This window comes from Ochotona princeps, chromosome X (assembly GCF_030435755.1).
Source record: "Ochotona princeps isolate mOchPri1 chromosome X, mOchPri1.hap1, whole genome shotgun sequence".
Lineage (NCBI taxonomy): Eukaryota > Metazoa > Chordata > Mammalia > Lagomorpha > Ochotonidae > Ochotona > Ochotona princeps.
This window is the reverse complement of record NC_080865.1, coordinates 74,478,072-74,499,714: the sequence shown is the minus strand read 5'-3', so window position 1 is coordinate 74,499,714 and position 21,643 is coordinate 74,478,072. Positions and strand designations below refer to the sequence as shown.

The 21,643-nt window shown below is 39.8% G+C and overlaps 1 protein-coding gene across 1 annotated transcript in view; it reads left to right on the top strand.

Moving 5' to 3' along the window:
• Positions 1 to 21,643, top strand: part of DCX (doublecortin) — a 114,905-nt gene that overhangs the window by 77,849 nt on the left and 15,413 nt on the right. The window contains exons 3-4 of the mRNA XM_004590201.2: positions 725 to 827; positions 4,576 to 4,698. Of these exons, the coding sequence (XP_004590258.1) occupies positions 725 to 827; positions 4,576 to 4,698 (226 nt within the window). The remainder of the gene's footprint in view (positions 1 to 724; positions 828 to 4,575; positions 4,699 to 21,643) is intronic.

The window sequence follows — 21,643 nt, the reverse complement described above, 5'->3', positions numbered from 1 at the left end:
TGGGAAGAATATCTCTCTGATACCGAGAATTGGCAATACATAGGGCTCTGGAGGGCAGAGAGGGTCTTGGGAACATGGCCTTACATGCCTATTGAGGAACCATGCTATTGATGAAGTTTTAAGTAGTCAGCCTAGTTTCTCCATGCTGATTTCTCAGGGAGGAATTGTAAGTTGAGCCAATACCAAGTTCTTGGCTCATTTTTAGCCTGAGTTCAATTTTGGGGTATCCAAAGCAGTTAAGCAACGTCATCCTTCTTTTATGAATTTCCATTTCTGGGTTAGCCACAGGATCTACCCACCACAGGCTGCATAAAAATCTTTCTCATCTGCCTTGGTCTAGAGCCCTGGCCCAAGTGTTGGACAGGAGCACTCTTTGAGGTTCTAAGAAAAGGTGACATTTGTGGTTTTGTCTGTTGGCTGACTTTTATTCAAAGGAGCGCCTTTGACATTTGGACATAGTTTCAGTCTTAGCCTTGAGGCCATGGGAATAAGATTATCACACATGAAACAAGAAAGCGTGATGGCACTCATCGTGTTATTTCTCAACAATGCTTGTGCATTGTCATTGTTGGGAGAAAAACAAAACAAAACAAACAAACAAACAAAAAAAATGAGATCCCTGGGATCCAGAGAGGATGACCTAGATGTCATCCTGAAACATGCTGTGAGTTTCTTTGCCACAAGACCACCAAATACCACTCCGATATTTCTGCTTTCCTCGTAGGTAACCTGTCTCCATGATTTCTTCGGTGATGATGATGTTTTTATTGCCTGTGGTCCTGAAAAATTTCGCTATGCTCAGGATGACTTTTCTTTGGATGAAAATGGTAAGCACACCACTGAATTCTATTGTCTGTTTTTCTTCCTTCTATTCCTAAGAACACCTCCGAGTTTTTATGGTCTGAAGAACAGCCATTTATGGTCCCTCAAGGACAAATCTTGTTAGCTTTGTTTTTTTTTCTGTTTATTTGGGCACATGGGTCGTTATGCTTAAGGTTGATGGGATGTCCTAGAGACCCATCTTTTAAACTCCATAAAATCATCATCTGCCTTGATAGTGACCCTAAGTTTTTTTTATTTTTATTTTTTACTAGTAGAACTTTTTATTAATTACATTGTATTATGTGACAGAGTTTTATAGGTACTGGGATTCCCCCAACCCCTCCCCTAATCCTCCCCCTATGGTGAATTCCTACACCTTGTTGCATAACCACAGTTCAAGTTCAGTTGAGATTCCTTCATTGCAAGCATATACCAAGCATAGAGTCCAGCATCTTATTGTCCAAATAAGTTCAATGGCTTCTTGTGGAGACCTTCTCTGGTCTGAAGGTAGAGCTGGCAGAGTATCATCCCAACCAATTAAAAGCCCCAACATAACATCAGCAGCAATTTATAACGTTATGGAATTAATTGACATAGTATTGAGTAACCAATATGTTAAAAAAAGCAAGTTCTGAACCACATCCTGTGACTTCTTCATTGACATTTCAATTTTAGTTTATATACAACTGGGTTCTATACACCTTAAAATGGCTATAGATTACTGTTCAAGCTGTCTTGTGTCTATTTTCATTATACTATTTAGCATTTTATAGCATTGAAGCATAATTTTGCTGAACCTGGCTTTTTTTTTTCGGGTAGTCTAGACTGGTTTATAACTCTAACAAGACATATGTCAACAGTTTAGGTGCAGAACAGTTTTAGGAGGGGTGTGCAGAGAAATCTTCAATACCTTAGTGAGGAGTAACTAATATTTCATGTCTTCCTCACACATTCTAAGCAGGTGGAAGATTTCTCTGCTCTCCCGACCCATTGTGGAATAACATAGGGTACTGAATATATATTAGGTTGTAGAGTTCTTTGATGTAGATCATAAGCAGTCTGACTCACATTGATTGTTGGTTCGTTGGTTACTTCACAATATCTGATTGCATGTGAGATAGGCTGTTTGAGGTTGAGATAATATTACATTTTACAGGTACTATTTTTCATATTGACATCATTTCATCTTAAATTAAGGCAAATATGTGGTATCTAACCTTTTTGGGATTGGCTCATTTCCCTTAGCATTATGGTTTCCAGTTGGGCCCATTTGGCCACAAAGAACTGCATTTCGTTTTTTTTTTAATAGCTGAATAGTATTCCATGGAGTAGATGAACAATAGCTTTCTTATCCAGTCTTCTGCTGATGGGCATTTCAGTTTGCTTCCATGTTGAGCCACATATTGTATCACATGGGCTGATAGGCACAATCAGATCACATGCAGGAAAATCTGGAGTCAAAACTTGAATTTATATATCTAAAATACATGATATATTTTATATGATATAATGCATTCTATACATAATATTATTATATATAATAATTATGTATTATTCTAGCCAATATCTTCCAGTTATACTGCCCAATGAATTATTCCATTCGTAAAAATATTTTCCACTGCATTAGTATCAAAATACTTTTCCCACCAAGCACTTTGGGCTTGCTGTCCCATCTTTCTTGTTTTTTGATTCAGGATTCCAGATTGTTTTTAATCTCAGGGTGGAGCTGAACGTCTACCTATCTATTTCCATTTGTTTGAGCCCAAACCCCAGGTAGAAGTTTAAAGGTGGATCAGCTCACAAAATAATAGGCTTTTCTGTTGGAAGACATATTTAAACATATTTCTCACTTAGGAGAATAAAATGTGAGAAAACCCACTGGTGGGTTACTTATATACACTTTACAAATAGTGAAATGACAAGACACCTGAAAAAGATCGCATTTCAGCTGTGTTTCATTTGAGAAAAGGAAAATGACCATACCATAGCTTAACAAATACAGGATATGTCCAACTCACTTTACCTTCTATGTCTCTAGTTATGAGCAGTGACCCTAAAGTTCATCAACCACAGTAAGAAGTGAAACAAGCAAAAATGACATTTTTGCATGACTGAGTATCCTAAAATATTCAATTTATCAAACTAATTCTCTTGGTCTTTCTAGTTAATTTATATTTCAACATACCTTTAAGCATGTTGAAAGTGGACTGCAAAGAGACATCCAAAGAAAAGACTACTCTTGTGGCAGATGTTGATCTGTCAGTTAAAATGCCTGTATCCCATATCCAGTGCCTAGATTCAAGGCCTGGCTCTAGTTCCCAAATTCAGTGTCCTGCCAATGCAGATGCTGGAAGGAAACCGGTGATGATTCAGATAATTGGGAGACATGTGTTGAATTATTAACTGTTGACTTCAGTCATGGCTTTTGTGGGCATTTGGAAAGTAAACCAGCAGATGGGAACACTCTCTCTGTTTTTCAAACAAACAAACAAAAAAAGAAATTAAAAAAGAAAAGATGACTCTCTATCGAAAAGTTTGAGTCTGTTTTTCATATCACAGTACCAGGTTGAGGAAACTTCAACAGAAAGATTGCTAAGCTGAGACTCAGCTGATTTGGCTAAAAGTTTTTGTTCTGCTACTTTCTTGCTTCTTAGCCGAAATCAAGATGCTGCTGATCAGCAACATAAGTATAATGATCCTCTTAAAAGTTGAACTCTATCAACTCCCCAGATTACCATAATATGGAAGGCTGCGTAACTTATGCTCTAAATGTGTCAGATTGGAGTTGCAGCAAATCCTGGAACATTGTCACACTCTAGTCCACATCCATGAGCTCTCATATTCTGAATGGCAGTTGCTGCTGAGCCATTTATTCATTAAATCACCATTGGCTTATGGTAATGTATATAGAAATTTTTAAAAAAACATATATGTGAGATGATGGTGATGATAGTGCTCATTTGTATAAAATTACTTAACACGGTGATGTTTAGTGTGGTGGTTAAGATGCTCACATTCCATATTGGAGTTCCTGAGTTCAATTCACAGGAGCTCTCTGGCTGTATTTATATCTCAAAAGTACATAAATTTAAATGATATAAAAGCCATTTATGAGTATTATAAAGTATGGCATGTAACAGTATATGATTGTGTTTCATATCCCCCCCTTTAAATCACTCATGGATGACAAAGGATTCAGTTGGAATTTTTTAGAGGGAAAGAGAAACAGAGAAGTAGTTATCATCCTCCTCCAATTTCCCCACGATGGCTGGAAGAGGGCCAAAGCTGGGAACTAGGAACCCAATCTGTTTCTGCTGTGTGGATGACAGGAACTAAATTACTTGAACCACAACTACTGTCTTCCCATCTGCAGAAGCAGAAAGCTGTAGTCAAGAGATACAGGGATCTAAGCTAGGCCCACTGATAGTGACTCACTTCTCCTAACATGTCTTTACCGTTATGCCAGATTTCTGCCCCAAGTGGACTTCCAGTTACCTACTTGGCCTGCTTTTGAACTTCTTCCCTTGTTCCATAGCACAGGGTGTTAAATATCTATCTTAATCCCAGTAACTTGAGAGAGTTCCCCCATGCCACCTTCCCCAGAACCACGGTTCCTGCCAACAATGAGGACCACCATACAGCCCTGAGTCAATCAAGTGTTTTTGGCCAATGGTAGTTGTTTCTCCTTCCAGAGGCTGATGACATGCTCAGCCTCAATTGCACCTCCTACTAAGCAGTGTCCTTTTGCCCCAGAATGCCGAGTCATGAAGGGAAATCCCTCAGCCACTGCTGGCCCCAAGGCATCCCCAACACCTCAGAAGAGTTCTGCCAAGAGCCCCGGCCCTATGCGCCGAAGCAAGTCTCCAGCTGACTCAGGTAACGACCAAGACGGTGAGTGCTCTTCTCCTAACTGCACGCTGACTTCGGGATGCAGGCCAGTACCCTCTGCATGCAGAGCATGGTGTTCCTCTTGACTACTACTGTGTCTCCATGAACACAAATCCTAGCAATTCAGAAACGGAAATCAGCAAACCACTTTGTTGGAATCATGGAGGCACAGTTACAACCCTGTTTCTACTCACACGGACACAAACCAGAGATCTGGCCTATTTGTCCTGCTTGCTGTAATGCTTATTGCCATGGTTGTCATCATTGTCCTCATCTTCATCCAGAAAAAAAAGATATATTCAATGAAATGGTTGACTCAAATGAATTTGAAAGTGAAAATCATGACAGAGAATAAGAATGTAAAAATAGCACCAAAAAATGTCAACCAGGTTTATACACTTGAGCTTTAAATTTGACTCAATGAATTAGAAGCTGAAACAAAATGTATACCACTATATATATATATACACATACACACATATAATGTATATGTGTGTATATATATATATATATACACACATATGTGTGGGGGTATATATATGTGTGTGTGTATATATATACATATATATAATGTATATAAAATGGATACAAAATATGCTGCATCACTATCCCAGTAGGAAAAGGTAACAGAACAAACTCTGAAAGACAGCAATGAGATGTGTCATAAAACACTGCATTTAGCGGATAGTGAGTTATCTAAAAAATGTGGTCTATGGTTCACTGCCAACCCATGAGCTATTTGTTAGCAGTTAGCCTGTGATGAGATTGAAAGTTTGTGCCAAATGTAAATCAACTATTCCATTAGGCAAACATTTAGTTAAGCTGACATCTTTTTTTTTCTTTTCTTTTTTTTTTCCCCCTGAGAACACAGCTTTACTAATGAAGGTAGCAGTGTTTTCATTAAAGTTCTGGCCCAAATTCCTTATCTTGCCTTGGACTCACAGTTTGAGTGTCACTGATCTAAAAGGCAACATTTTTCACTAGTTTATTAATAATGAAAGACCACAAAGCTCATTTTCAGAAGTTTAATATATTCACGCACAGAACAGTTCAGTCTTCATGTTAAGAAGATTATATGACCCAGAAGAGTTAAACATTTATCTTTGTAAGGCTCAGAGAACTCTTCTAGCCTAAGAGCCTTGGGGAAGTGTGAGTCCCCTTCCATTTGGCGCAGCATGATCACCTTGTTAATTTTGAAATTTCTGTGCCTAGGAAAACAGCCTGTTGTGCTGCTTCATACTGTCAGGAGCATGCTCATTCCCAAACACCACCTTATGCTCAGGCAGAGGGAACTAAATTATAAAAGGATGGCCTGGTTTTCTCCAACTTACATGTCTTTGCACATTCTGATCTCTCACAACTGGAATGCTATTCCTCTGATCTGCCACTCTTCTTTCCTCAAGAGCTGGTACTCATCCTTTCAAGACATCACAGGGAATACAGATGACTGTTCTGTCTTTTGTAACACCACAGCATATCATTTTTTATCTCTGGAATAATGTTCACCGCACTGTGTTGTGAAGTATGTGGGTGTTGGTCTGCTTCCCCAGCTAGATACTGAGCCACTCAAGGGCAAGTTGTTACCTCTGTTTTTGTAACCTCAGTGCCAAGTACAGTGCCTGGCCCCTAGTAGATGCTCAAGTAATGGTTGTGAATGGGTGGGTGCATAAGAGCACCTATCTCACCCAGAATGATATAAAGGTAATGTTTGGTGAAGGAATAAAAATACATTTTGTTGGTGATCTCTTTTTCAAGTGTGACAAACACATTAATGTATATATGCAAATTCTTACTGCTGAAGCTGTAAAAAAAAAAACAGAAAGCAAAACACTAGGTTTTAACAGTTGCATTGAGTGAAATGGTTTTGACAGGTTCTAAGCAGAAATTTACAAAAGATGGACTTTAAAAACACTTGGTCAAGTTTTATAAAATCTTGCAATAGTTGCTTAGCTAATCATTTTTCAAAAATGGCATCAGCCATGTCTGGGGTTTCTAACTAAACTGCTTATATCTTGCTGTGACACAAATTACCCCAATACTTACTGGCTTAAGTAAGTATTTATTATATCACAATTTGTGTGGGTCAGGAATCCAGGAGTGGCTTATCTATGTGGCTGTGGCTCGGAGTCATTCATCTTGTTGTAGTCAACTAGAAATACTGTTATGGGCTGTGGTTGTCTGAAGCAGAATTGAGTTGCAGAATCTACTTCCAAGATGGCTGTTGACAGAATCTCCCACCCTAATTAATTCAAGAAAGTGAACAAGAAAGAAGATATAGTCTTCTTTATAAACTGATTTCCAAAGCCAACACTCTCACTTGTTTTATTCTATTCATTAAGTCCAGTCTAATTCAAGAGGAGAGTTAGGCTCCAGTATTTCAAAGGAGTTATCAAAGAATTCAAGGACCTATTTTTTTAACAACCATATAATTCATTGATTGAAGTTCTCAGGTAGCACTAGCTTCAAGAAAATAGATTCTCTTTGATAATCAGTGGATTACGCAGCACGCATGAAGACAACTCTCTGCAATTAAACACTTTCAACTGTTTAAATATATGTTAAATTATTACGCTCCAGCATTCTACCTACAAAACTTATCTTCCACAGAATGCACATCTCAATGACTCTAAGATATTAGAGACATAAAAAGATCATAGTATTTCTTCAAAAGGCTATGGAAAATGAAATTAAAAGATTTTTTTGTACAAACGTTTTGAAATCCATGCATACAAAAGGGCTTCAAAAATTGCACAAAAAAATATATGATGAAAACAGTTATGCATGAGTTTCATATAATATTATCAACAAATACAGTTATCTTGTAATTTCATTTTTCCGACAAGCTTTTGAAGCACCCTTGTACATTAGGACTCAATACTTGATTGAAAGGTGTTATATAGATTCCAACCCAAGATAAAGCTAGCAAGACATGCTCTTGTTCCTTATAGAACTTGCTCACTAAAGAAAAAGAATGGGGATTTATTCAAACTTACAGGATAAATAACCAATTTGAGAGAAAGAGGGGACTGCACTTGGCAGATATCAGAACTGTAAACTTAAGCCCTTCTCCTCTACCCCCGATCTAATGTTGTGTTCTCAGCAGAGATTTGGAATCTCTATTTCAGGATAGTTCATGACCATAAATGAAGCCAAAATCTAGTCTAGACCACCTTCATGGAAGTGTCCAGAATGTTTTGGTTTTTATCACAAATAATGTGTCTAAGGCCTCTGTGTGATTTCAGCACCAAAGGACAGGAGGATCAATGTAAACATGAACATGTTCATTCCATAGAAATTTGTTTAACGTCAAGTTCAACGCATCCACTCACTGAATATCCCAAAGGAGCAAAGCTTAGTTTAGGCAAAACGGTACTTTAGATAAGATTTGGATGTGGTCATATCCATATGTTCCTCTCCACCCCAACTTGCTCCTACAGTCACTCTGAACTGGGAAGTGGTGGGAGTTAGGACTTTGAAGAGAACGTGGAGATACCTATCAAAATGACACACTCATCCCCAATTCTTGGATTTATAATTTGGGACAAATGTCTTACCTTCTTTTAAGACAGAGTATTACCTTTGAATAATACATTTTGTATAACTAAAGATAAGAAAATTTTCCATCACTATCAGCTAATTTACAATTATACAGTAACTTCCAAAGAATCAAAATCAGATAACCATGGTGTCTCTCTCTCCCTCCTCTTTCGAGAGGCAGCCCACCTCCCGGCTTTCCGGAGGTGCTTTACCCTTTCGTTTCCCTTCCCTGCTCACCTGGTCCTTTCACAAATAAACTTTTCTGTCTGCAAAAAAAAAAGTTAGATAACAAGAATGATGAATTACAGACAACACGCATTTTTAAGTTGGCATAATTATTTCCTACAGATATTTGAGGTTTAAGAAGAGTTATTTCATAAAAGATCAAAAACTTTCTGGGCTGTTAGCAAAGGAGATACACAGGCAAATAAACCTCTATCCAAAGAATAATGATATTGAGTTTTGTTTGAAATTCTTTAATCTTTCCTGAGACTTGATAGGTAATATCACCCTGTTTGATCCTCTATTAGTCTGTCTTGGGTATGAAATTTTTGGATCGATTTACATATCTTCCTTATTCAACTTGAATCTTGTGGAAAATAGATCATTTCCAGGGAATTTTGACTACTTTCCATTGAAAGCAAAAGAAAACCAAAAATATTACTCTTTAGCAGGGACTCAAATCAAATGAAACATTGGCTCAGTTCAGATTCAGTTCAAGGAATGTTTTGATGTTCTACTTCATTAGGAAAAATATTAAACCTATATTCTGCTTTTAGCAAATTTGCTACACACACATATATAGTCCAATTCAAGCTTCAGTTAATGTCTGGATTCAGTTTAACTTGAGGTTTATTAAACTAATGCTCTTTGATCTATAATTTGCATCATAATTTGATTCCTTAGACTTTAGTCCTTAATTTGTCTCTTTCCTGTATTGTCCCATGAATAAATCAAAATCCTTCTTTCAATTCAAGCTCAATTCTCACTCTAGCCAACATTGAGTGTCCTCTAAATGAAATATCTGTTACTAAGCCCTAAACTCAAGAAGGATTTTCTTGTTTATATAATCCTCCTGTAAGGAGCCCACTGGTTCACTGAGCAGAGTTGGTGAACTCCTAGAACTCAAGTTACATTAGCCATGTCTGTCTTTAAAGTGAGTCAGAGAACTATGAGAAGATAAACTTGAAACCCAGAAGCACTTTGTGGGAGATTTGACGAAAACTTGCCCAGTGCCATGTTTTGATTAGCCCAGGACTTGTATTTCTCATAGGCAAAGGTAAACCTGTCTTCAGAATGAAAATAAGACATGTCTAGTCTCTCTCTCTCTTTCTGTGCATTTCTGTTGCAGCTATTAATGTGTTCATCTTCCCTTTATGCAACATTGCTACCAATTTAACTGAGTTGAATTGAAAAGGCAAAATAGCTAGTTGCTGGGAAGTAATTGTCTCTTTTTGTCTTTATTATTAAAGGATCCCTCAAGGAAGCCAATTACCCCGCTGGTAGGCTGAGAGAATTATAATGTCACAATTGGCTTGCTGTTCTTCAATAGTCAGTCATTGTTGCAGCAACCCCATGTTTTCCATTTCCCTTCCCCCAACTCTGGTGCACCTATTGCTGAAAGTCAAAATTTCTCTGTTCCCAAACTCCCTAAAAAGAAATGCTTCTGTACTGAAATACACACCCTTCAACAGAGCAGGTCAAGGGACATAAAACAGCAAGGGTTCTCTGAGAGAATGATATCCCCAGGTCCCTTTTTGCTGAACGGATAAACTGTTTTTAGAGTGACCTTATTGTCCTGACCTTCACATGAATGTGACTGTCTGGTCAAGTTCTTTCCAATACAAATAAATATAAGGTGACCCACAATTGCAAGCCCGCATTGTCATAGTCACATTGCAAAAAGTTAGACGACACAGGCTAAATTAGCTTGATATATTTAAGAATGCATTTAAGGTATCATTGTCTCAATATGTAAACAATATAAGAAGTTACTGATATAATTTACAATCTTGGAAACTTGGTTGTACTGTACACTTAACAACACATCTCAATTCTGGCTAGCCACACTTCAAATGTTTAAGAGTCGCACATAGTATAATACAACAGTAACTGTATTAAACAGAACACCTTTCTGTTCAACATAGTACTGTTATGTTCAACATAATACTCATTTACATGAATTGAATGTGCTTTTCAAAATATTTCCAAATTTGTCATCTCAGCTATGCTTCAAAATATCACCCTGAATTAGGCTGAAAAACAATAACTGTCCAGTTTTTTTGTTTTTTTTGTTTTTTGATTAGGGACAAAGATGCAAGAGGTTGCGGATATTGGGATCTACCCAAGATCACACAACTGTTTAGCAACTAAGAACCAGAATCCAGCTCTAGTGATTTTTCTAGGAGACATTTTTGTCTTCCATGAGAACTAAGTCCACTTCAGACCATCTATCCACCAAAGGATGAACTCAGAAAGATAAAGGAAGTGGAAACCAAGATGTGGTGACCAGCTGCTGGAAAAAAAGCTTGGCTTTCAAAAATTTAGCTCCTTGTTATATCTACTTCAGTATATACAATCTAAACAACAATGCAAGTGGAGGGGAAGATAATGGGCATTGGATATTGCTGGGCAGGTAGAATAGGGAAAGGGGCGATTACATTGTGGTTATATGTCGGCAACGCCTGCGTCACCGAGCACCCCGAGCCGAGCAGAGGGACTAGGGTTACAAAAAGACAACACACAAGACAACACAAGACAACATGCAGTGGGTCACTCTTGTAAACAGAATGCCATTTATTTGGGGTCAGCCTGCATCTTTTATAGTCTTCCTAGTTCCTCCCAGTATTATCCCAATGCTCAATCAACTCCTAAGCTCCCCTGGGGGCATCTTAACAAAGAGGAAGCAGGGAAGAGGAACTTGCAGTCAAGCCAGGGGCTAAATGTATCAGGCCAAGATTGCCCATCCTGTCACCCCTTAGAAACAAGCTAAGCTGTGGAGTTAACCCTTGGGAGCCTGGGGCCTGCAGTTATATAGATGAAACTATTAGGAACATGAAATTAGCCTGCCTGTGAGTGACAAACTGATAACAAGCTTCTTCAGTAAAGGAACATAAACAGCCTCTGCAGTGCTACATAGATGCAGTCCAGTCTTTATACTATGAGAATCATTCCCCAGGTGGTTCCAGCCTGCCCCCAAGGGGATTGCTTCAATGTGGCACCACACAGGCTGCTCTGCCAGATAACACTGGGAAATAAAATCTTTCATAGCATTTTTGCCTGGTGCTAGGTGGGATTACTCAGTCTGATAACTAGGTAATAAAATTTTAGGATGAATTTTACCTAATTCACCCTCAGAAAATCCTTTGTCCAGGAAGCGTGAGGAGACTGAAAGAGAACCCAAGGGAAGAAGCACACCTCATTCCTTTAGAAACCTCAGTCTGAATGTATACTAGGCTATTGCGCTCTCTCTCTCTCGCTCTCGCTCGCTCTCTCTCTCTCTGTCTCTTCCTGCATCCATTCTGATAGATGCCCTACCCTGTTAATCCTTGTTACCTTGCTTACACTCCTCTCTGCCTCATGTCTGAATTCTTTCTTGCATGAAGAAAAGAACTTATTGCACTCAAGTCCTCTAAGACAGCTTAACAGCTTTTGTTTTTCTTGTGTTTTTTTTTTAACTCACTCCCTCTCCCTTACCCACCTCTCCGCCCCTGCTCCACCTTTCAGCTGGAGACTGGTCCCTGGCATCATGGCTGTATTTAGGCTAAGCTAAATTCTTATGAAAGTACACAGTTGGTTTACTTACAATATCCCTTGACTTGAGGCATAATGAGGGCCATCTAGTCTGGTGAATGCAAATATTTGTTGGATGTTTCCTGTTGTTCTCTGCTTCTTTCATTCTTCCTCCACCTCCAAACCAGGGATGTGGGAAAGCACGGGGTGGTCAGTGTCCCATTCATTTTTTTAATCGCTTTGAGCAGCCCTCTCAAATACTGAGGCCTCTTTATTTCCCTTGCTTTTAGACAGTGAATCAGCACTCGTACCCCCTCTTATCACTCCAAGAGGAAGTGATGCCCTTGACAGAACTGTGGGAAGATGCCTCTTTTCTCAGTTGAATCTTTCTAAATTTGCTACTCCGGAAAGCTTCAGTGATCTAATACCTGAATACCTAGACAAAGAATTATTCCTCAGCTGTGTTTATGGATTCATGCCTTATCCCTTGGAAAGGGGATTTTCTAACTTATTGCCTGTATATTGTGTAGTTACTTAATTTTTCCTACTGTTAGTACTGGCAGTAATATTAATAGAGTGAATGATTTATTGAATTCCTATATCCCAAGCATGTCACCAAGCTTCATATATGTACTCTGTCATGTAATCATCAAAAGAACAATTGAAATATTATTATTCCAATATTAGAGACAGGGAATTTGAAGCTCATAGAGGTTAGGTTAGGACCAAGCCCATCACAGATCTAGGAGATGGCTATGCCATTATTTGAAACTCTGATTCCAAAACCTGTGTTTATTCGACAAATGAAGATCAGTATAGTTATTGCCCCCAGAAAAACCAATAGTGAATATTGGCAGCTGGCTGGCTATACCAGAAAAATATTCTAAGCAGAAACTCTTTCAATAAGAATAAATGTTTACAACGTTGTCAAGCCTGAGAAAACAATCCTGACATTTCCACCAGTCTCCAAACAGATGTTCTTTTCTTGAGGGAATCTCAAACTGTATAAAAATATTGCAGGATTGGCTATGTACATTTTGTTTTGAAACAGGGAAGACTTATTTCTCCCTCTTGTTTAAAGAAGTCACAACTGCATATTAAGACTCCTTAGGGAACAAATTTCATATTCAACTTCATCCTCTGAAGCTGTAGTACCTCACAAGCTCTAATTTAATTTGGCCTGGGAGCCCACCCTACAATCAAATCATTGAAGAACTGTTTTCAGGCCCTCAGTCCTTGATTCTGTGATGGATGGGCCTGGGGAGAGCAAAAAAGCTTTTACACGGAGCAGAAACCATCAGCCAGAGCGATCCAGACACCCCACCCATGGGATCTTTGAAATTGATGTGTGAAAACCTCAGAATCTTTCTCCCACTCTTGTTCTGAAGTAAGCTGAAACTGCCTTGGTTCCACTGGGATTACCTTCCAGGAAAAAAAAAAGAAAGAAAAGAAAAAGAAACTTTTGTAAATGTAAAGAGAAAATGGGGTGTCTTTGGACTGGAGAAGTGGAAAGTTCAGAGCACCTCATTGTGAGAAACAAAGTATCTGAATTGTGTGTTTATAGCTCCCTTCACAAGGCATTAGAAAGTTAGAGAACTCAAGGAGAAAAGAAATGACAAAAAGGTCACAGTGGGAGGTATGTGACAGATTAACCCTAAGGGGATTTTGAAATGGATTCTGTGAACAGGGACCCAATTTGTGGCACAGTAAGTTAAACCACTGCTTACAATGCTCACATCCAATATAGGAGTCCCAGTTCCAATCATGGCCATTCCACTTTCCATCTTACTTCCTACTAATGCACTTGGGAAAGCAGTGAATGATGGTCCAAATACTTGCCACCCATCTGGAAGACCCAGATGTGGTCTTGGGCTTTAGCCTGGGTCAGCTACAGCCACTGCAGCCTTTTAGAAGGCAAAGGAGAAGAAAAATTTCTCTTTCTCTCTTTCTTCCTTTCTTTTGTCTCTTTTCTTTCTTCCTCTCCTTATGTCTCTGTTGCTGTGCCTTTCAAATATATATACATATTGAAAGGCAAATAAATATATATATGTAAATTATATATATATATTGTTATATTTTGTTTTGAAGAAATGGATCCCATGAACAAACCCCCCAAAGCCACCACACTCTGAGGGACAAAATTTATATTTTAAACATGTCCTGCCCTGTCTCAACCTCTATATCCTTGCTGATTAAAAGAAAACTAGTAAGCAATATTTCAAAATAGACATCAAATCAAAACCAACAGGCTTGATTGTGAATTGGGCTCAAGAGCTCAGATTAGAACAGTACAGGGTGGCCAGGGCTAAGTGAATGAGCATTAAATCAGTTTGCTGTCCTGCCAAAAGTTGGAAGAAAAGCAGATAGTTGGCCCTCCTTCTTGAGTCTCATTCTGGCTATGTGAACATCAATCCAGAATGTATGAGGAGTCTTCAAAAATTTCATGAAAATGCATATTACAAAAACTTATGCACTGATTTGAATTTTTTGCACCAAAATGTACATATATCTTGAAATTCTGTTTTCCATGAATTATCTGAAGTTCCCTCAAGTAATAAATGAGCCAACTAACTCCGTGTGTGGGAAGCTCTTATTCACTACATCTGGGTCCATTAACACAGGACTTACACACAGTTCCAGCCTAATTTCCAGGGGTCGATGCTGCTTAAAAGCGAAGGAATCCACAGTCTGGAACTCAGCACCAACTGGGCCTGGCTAATGGCCCCACTCTATCCTCAGCCACTCACAGAGCAAACTCGGTTCTCCTGTGTTCTTCGGGAACTAATTCTCCAATCCCTACCTTGTTCTAACTTCCTAGGACCCACTCCCCTTCCCATATATATATATTTACATGCCTGTAGATCTGTATTAATCAGCCTACTTGCTTTACCAGTCTTCTTGTTTGGGCTTGTCCTGTTTCATGCTGTGGTGAGAGACTGACACAGCCTAGGAGCTAAATATGAATACTGTGGCAAGGACAGCACAGGACTTACTCAGGATAGTGGGTGAGCCATGACTGTGCAGAGCCAAGTTTGGTAATTATGCTGCAATACTGAAGCTCATCAACTGGAGAGAGGGAAGTGACAACACACGGCATGGACATTTTCCCAGAGAGTGCTATTGAAGGGGAATTGTTAAATGGCATGTTGCCTGCTGCCTGCTACTATTTCATGACATTGTGTATGATTCTCTGTGTAGTGAGTGGAAGGAAGCGTATTTTAACAACTTACTAATGTAAATCAAATCAAATTGTTGCAGGGTGTAAGAGAGATCACACCAGACAAGTCTAGGCTGTATTAAGGAGTCTTTATTAACCAAGCTTGATGATAACAGGGCCCACTAGAAATTAGCAAATGACAAGTCCATATGGCAATCCAGGCTGAATTGAAACCCCTAGAGAAACAAATGGTCATTACCCTTAAGTCCATCCAACCTGTGTCCCAGCTTCCCCAGCAATATAAGTTATCCTAAGAGACGTACAGCGAACAACCTGTGCACACTTATAAAACTGCAGACATTCACCTTTTCTTGGCTTCTCTGTCCACATTCTGTCACTGCCAGGCCTCACTTCTCCTGGAACTCTTAAAAATAAACAAATTAGAACTATAAAGCATCTTAGCATTAACATCTTCACTGACTCTCCCAAGCAGTGAACAGAGGGTGAGGAATGCAGACACACAGGGGCCATGTTCAGAGGCTACCTGTTCTCGGAGTCTGTCCACGGGAAATGAAAAGAACAAGCAGGTACTGGGGCAGCCAAGAGTCAGAATGTCGGAGCAATGGGAGTAAGGGATGGGTCAAGAGAGCGAGCCCCTCCCTATTTTGTGCTTTATGGGGGTTTGTAAGGGGAGTGGTTATGCAACAACACAATACCACCCCCTCTTAGCTTCCAGGTGAGCGTCACAGGTGGGCAGAAAGTATTACGCACGTGAGTGGGGGAGGCATGGCTTCCAAGCTCATAGCCCTGAACTAGCTGCCTAAGACAACAGAAAAAGTTTTGAAGAAGGATATCATCTTTGCTGTATGCTTCTGCCTCTTTGTATTCCTTTATCTTTTCCCCGTGCAATCTTCCTCTCTGTTCTTTAGCCCCATCCCCTTAAAACAAAACTGTCATGAGAAAGAAATCCAGGAACAATTTGTTTATAAAAGGAAGGCCCATGTTAAAATAATAATAATAATAATAATAGCCTGATAAAGAAAGCATAGACTTTGGAATAAGAAACCTGCATTCAGTGTGTGTGTGTGTGTGTGTGTGTGTGTGTGAATGAGAGACAGAGACAGAGAAATGCCTGACACATCATAGACAGTAAATGTAGAAACAGTAATTATTTTTCTACATCCATTCGTATGACTGATAACGTAAACAAGGTTGACTACAAGACTGAATAGTTTTCAAAACACCTTGTCGAAAACCAATACAGTGAACTGCAAAGACCAAGAAAGTCATGAGATGATTTGGACTGTGGTGAAATACAAGATGAGAGCAGGGTGGGCAGGTGATGCAGTGGTTGAAACATCATTGAGACTTCCACCTTCCACATCAGAGTGCCTGGGTTCCAGTTCTGGCTTTGCTTCCAGGTCCCACATTCTCTGTTAATGTGCCCCCCTGGAGGCAGCAGGTAATGGCTCAAGTATTTGGATTCCTGTCATCCATGTCCTGGGAGTTGAATGAGTACTGAATTTCTGCTTTCAGCCTGACTCGGGCATTTGGGAAATGAACCAGTGAATGGGGAATCTCTCTCCCCTTACTGCACTCCCCCCATTTCATCCTGCCTCCCTCTCTTCCTCCTTCCTTTCCCTCCTTGATTTTTTTTTTTTTTTTTTTTAGTTTGAAAGGTAGGAATAGTGAGGGAGGTGCTGTGATTCTAAGGAGGGAAATGAGAGTGACAAGTGAGTAAGGCAGAGGACATGCTCTCCCCCACCAGGTACTACCAAATTGCCTGAGACCTAAGGATATCCAGTAAAGAAGAATAAAGGAAAATGAATGTTGCCAAATGATATCATTTCCGTTCACTCTCACGATAAAACATGACAGACTTTCTACGTAGATTCACCTGTCCAAAAGCATGTGTGGTTCATCAGACCCTATTGCATTATTTTTCCTACTTCTTTAACTTGGTATTTATATATGAATTGACTCCAGAATTCAGATCAAATGACACCCTTTCACATTTTTCCTATAAAGATAAAATGTCGATGTGAAGACATTTTTATCTAGTCTGTAAATTGTAGAGCTCCTTCAACTTGCAGTGAATCTATGTTTGTGCATGCCTACATTTTCTCATTTCTCCATATCCATCTGTGAATTTCATTCCATGAGGGAATTCTGCAAAAGTCTTTATATATATTTTTGCAGTAATATAGCCAATGGAAGTTAAATTATTTAAAATTGATTTCCAAGATGCTTGTTAAATGTTGACAACAAAGCCTCTTGTTTACAGGTAGCTTAGAATTAATTGGAAGCTGAGCATGGGGATCATATATGAATGTGCACATGTGTAGAGAATACATAAAAAGACACATGCATATGCACTGCATCTAAAGTTATTGAATGATAGAGTTCCAGAGGATACTGCGAAAATAAACCAGGAAGTTTCTGAAAGAGCACATATGTTCAGATCCCTGGTCAAGGGGTTGAAACAGACTCATGGGCAGGCATGCTTTTGGTTGACAAATCTCTGTCTTTTGGGGAGGTCACTGGGCTCATTATTAGTTAAATAAACATGTGGGGTTCAAAGGTAATTTGGAGTACAACAGTCATCCCTTTGTTGCATAGCTAAGAAATGCTGGTTAACTAAAATCTGTGAAAGGCATACTGATCAAATGGAACAACACACCAAGCCAGAACTTAGCTGGAATGGGAATATGTGTTGTTGCACAGCACATTAAGCTATCGCTTGGCATGCCAGCATCTCATATCTGAGTGTTAGTTTGAGTGCCACCTATTCTGCTTCCTATATAGATCCTTGCTGATGTTTTGGGAAAGCAGCAGAAGATGGCCCAAGCACTTGAGCCCCCGACACCCATGTGGCCGACAGGGATGGAGTTCCAGGCTCCCAACTTCAGCCTGGCCCAAACCTGCAGCCATTTGGGCGAATGAACCAGTGGATGGAAGAATTAGTCAGTTTCTCTCTGTGTGTCACACTGTCTTTCAAATAAATAATAAATCTTTTTAAAAATGGACTGACTGTGCCCAGCACAATGGCTCAGTTGGCTAATCCTCTACCTGCAAAGCGCCAGCATCCCAAATGGGCACTGGCTCATTTCCCAGCTGCTCCGTTTCTGATCCAGCTCCCTGCTTATGACCTGGTATGGCAGCAGCAGAAATGGCCTAAGTCCTTGGGCTCCTGAACTCATATGCCAGACCTGAAAGAAGTTTCTTGCTTCTGACCTCAGATTGGCTCAGCTCTTGCCCCTGGGGCCATTTGGGAAGTGAACCAATGGATGGAAGATCTTTCTGTCTTCTCTGGGTAACTGCCTTTTCAATAAAAATAAATGTTAAAAATGCACTTACCTGCGGCCACTTTAATCTATCTGATCTCAAGGCCAAGCTCAGGGCTGACTCAGAATGTTTTCTTTGTAACAATGCGTATCATTGGTAAAATCTCCTCATCCTGAATGCTAGGGGGCAGGTTTTGCTGGTTCGTGTTCAGGCATTGTAGGTGGGCCATTAAGTCTGTCAATTAATAGCTCCCTTATTCTTAAAAGAGCAGTTAACTGCTTTGCTCATTGTGGCTCCACAGACTGTTGCCTTTCCGAAAGAATATCTTTTGTTGATGGAAAAGTTCAGTGCTCAAACAAAGTCTAGTTTCATCCACCTTTCTATTTCTCTGTGCTGTTTGGCACAGGTCATGTTCCTCTCTGGGTGGCTTATAAACACTCAAAGCTTATTTGGCCCCTAAGTCCTTATCAACAACATTGTGTCCCTTCTCTCTGTCACCATTGCCTTACTTCCAAGCCATGACCTAAACTAAAACGATGACAGCCAAGTTCTTTGCTTCAATCCTACTTATACTTAATCTGTCTTACCACAGCTGCTAGGGTGATAGGTTTTTTTAGGATTTTATTTTTGTTTAAAAGGCAGATGTTTTTCCAGAGAAAAAGAGAGCTATACAGAGAAAAGTCCTTGCATCTACTGGTTCATTCCCCAAATGGTCACGACAGCCTCAGCTGAGCTGATTCCGAAGCCAGGAGCCAAGAACCTCCTCCAGGCCTCTCCTACGTGGGTTCAGGGTTCCAAGAACTGAGCCCTCCTCTGCTGCTTTCCCAAGCTATAGGCAGGAGGCCGGATGGGAAGTGGAGCAGCTGGCACACAAATGGGTGCTTATATGGGATGCTGGCACCACGAGGCAGATAAGTCTCTTGAGCCACCGTGCCAGCCGCCTGGTGTGATAGTTTTAACATGCATAATTTGACCTTATCACTTGCCATTGAAATCTTTCTATGGATTTCCTTTAGAAATGAAATTCACGCTATTCCACCCAGCACAGAATGGCTCTCAGAATCTGGTCCTTTATCCTGTGCTCAGTTTCTTCTCCCTAAACTCGAAGCTTGAGCCTCTGAGCTGTTCAGAGCTACTTGTACTTCTGTAAACAAACTTCCTTTTTTTTTTCCCATTGCCCTTAACTGTTGCAATTAGACTTCCAAGCAGACCCTTGCTGTCCCCTGAGCAACTTTAACTCATCTTTCTTTTAAACTCTTTATTAAGATACAATTCAGTTAGCATACAATTCACTCACTTAAGATGTACAATTCAGTCACTTTCAGTTTAGCCACGGAGTTGTGCAATAATTACTGTGATCTAATGCCAGGCTTCACTTTGTTTCCCATTGACATCCCACACTCGTTAGCAGAGGTTTCCCATTTCCCCCAGTTCTTTTTCCATTCCAGCCCCCAGCCACCATTAATCTACACTTTGTCTACAGATTTTTCTACTCCAGATTCATCTCTCAGGTGTTAGTCTTCCTGAATGTCTCCCAGTCCCCTACGAAACCAGTGTCTGTACTGCAATAGTTCCTGAGCAAAGTTCTGTCTTGGCACTTTTATTCTTGCCTGATTTCCCACAGGAAGTAACTTACTCATCCATGAACCCTCCCCCCTCAAAACCAATACTCTACCTGGCTCGTAGCAGTGTTCCATAGCTACTGGCTAAATAAATGAGTAGCAGGAGCCAAGCTTCTCAATGAATGGGTGCAAAATGAGTGAACACACAGCTAAAGTGTGACAGTGGATGCTTAAATGCCTATTTTTCGGGCTCGGCAGCGTGGCCTGGTGGCTAAGGTCCTCTCCTTGATCCCATGTGGCTGCTGGTTCTAATCCCGGCAGCTCCACTTCCTCTCTATCTCTCCTCCTCTCAGTATATCTGACTTTGTAATAAAAATAAAATAAATCTTTTAAAAAATGCTTATTTTTCAGCTCACTTACGCATGGATAAACTCACTAAATCACCATATGGCTGTGCGTTCCATGTACTGAGTTAATGTGCAGATCTCAGAACCTAGGGAAACACTACTGTAAATGATACAGAAGTTATATCCTCAGGAAACATGATGCAGCAGTCTAAGCTTTACAATGGGATTACACTCAACACTCTCAGGTTATCTTTCTGCTTAACTTCTTCAGTTTTGTATATATAATCTTTTCTCCACCCTCACCCATAGCCATCCATTTCTCTACCTTGTCTCTCTCCATCCCTCTCTCTACATACACCCTTGGGATGTTTTCCTTTGTTTTTTAAAGCCCTTTTCAGAATATGTCTATTTAACAATGGCGGTCCTAAGACTTAAATGAAAAAACACCTTTCGCATAACATGTTTGAACAAGACTCTACTTTGAAACTATGCAATTGTTTCATTTCAATGAACCACATTTCTTTTTCATGATTAGGTATTATAAAAACTCCTTAGCTAGGGGATAGAAAGCAATGTGAAAGCATGGAATGGAACAAGAAGATATTAAAATTTAAACTATCTCCTTCTCAGCATTTGCTAGAAATCATTTGAGAGGCATCCACACTCTGGCCACCAATGACTACTGCTCTATGTGTCTATGCCTTTTTCTCTGTCTTGACTTCCTCATTTTTTTCTCTTCTAAGCTCTTCCCCAGCTTTCCTTGATTCTCCTCTCTTCCATACCTAATCTCCTTCTTTGAGTCTCTCTTCTGTTCATATTGCTGTTCAAGCTTTTTTATGTGTCCTTCTGTGTAGGGTTTTTGACCCCGAATAAAGCAGCAACCTCAATTCTTGTCTCACAGGAAAGAAGAATTTTCTTGCAGACACAATTTAGCTTTAAAGCAAGATTTATTAGAAAATCTGGGAAAAGAGACTCCCGTCCTAGTGGGGGCTTTGAGATAGAAAGGACCTGTGCGTGGGGGGTGTTGGGATCTGTTAAAGCTTTACTTGAAAGCGGTTTTCCAAAGACAAAGGAAATTCCTGGTCCCCCTGGTATCTGGCTTTGAGACAAAAGACCAGAAAGGTGTCAGACATGCTACTTTTTTGGTTCCTTTTCTTTCTTTTATTTTTCTTTTCTCATTTTTTAAAATTTATTTCATTTCATTTCATTTTATGACACAGTTTCATAGGCTCTGGAATTACCCCAACCCCTCCCCATATCCTCTCCCCATGTTGGATTCCTCCACCTTGCTGCAGTATTACAGTTCAAATCCC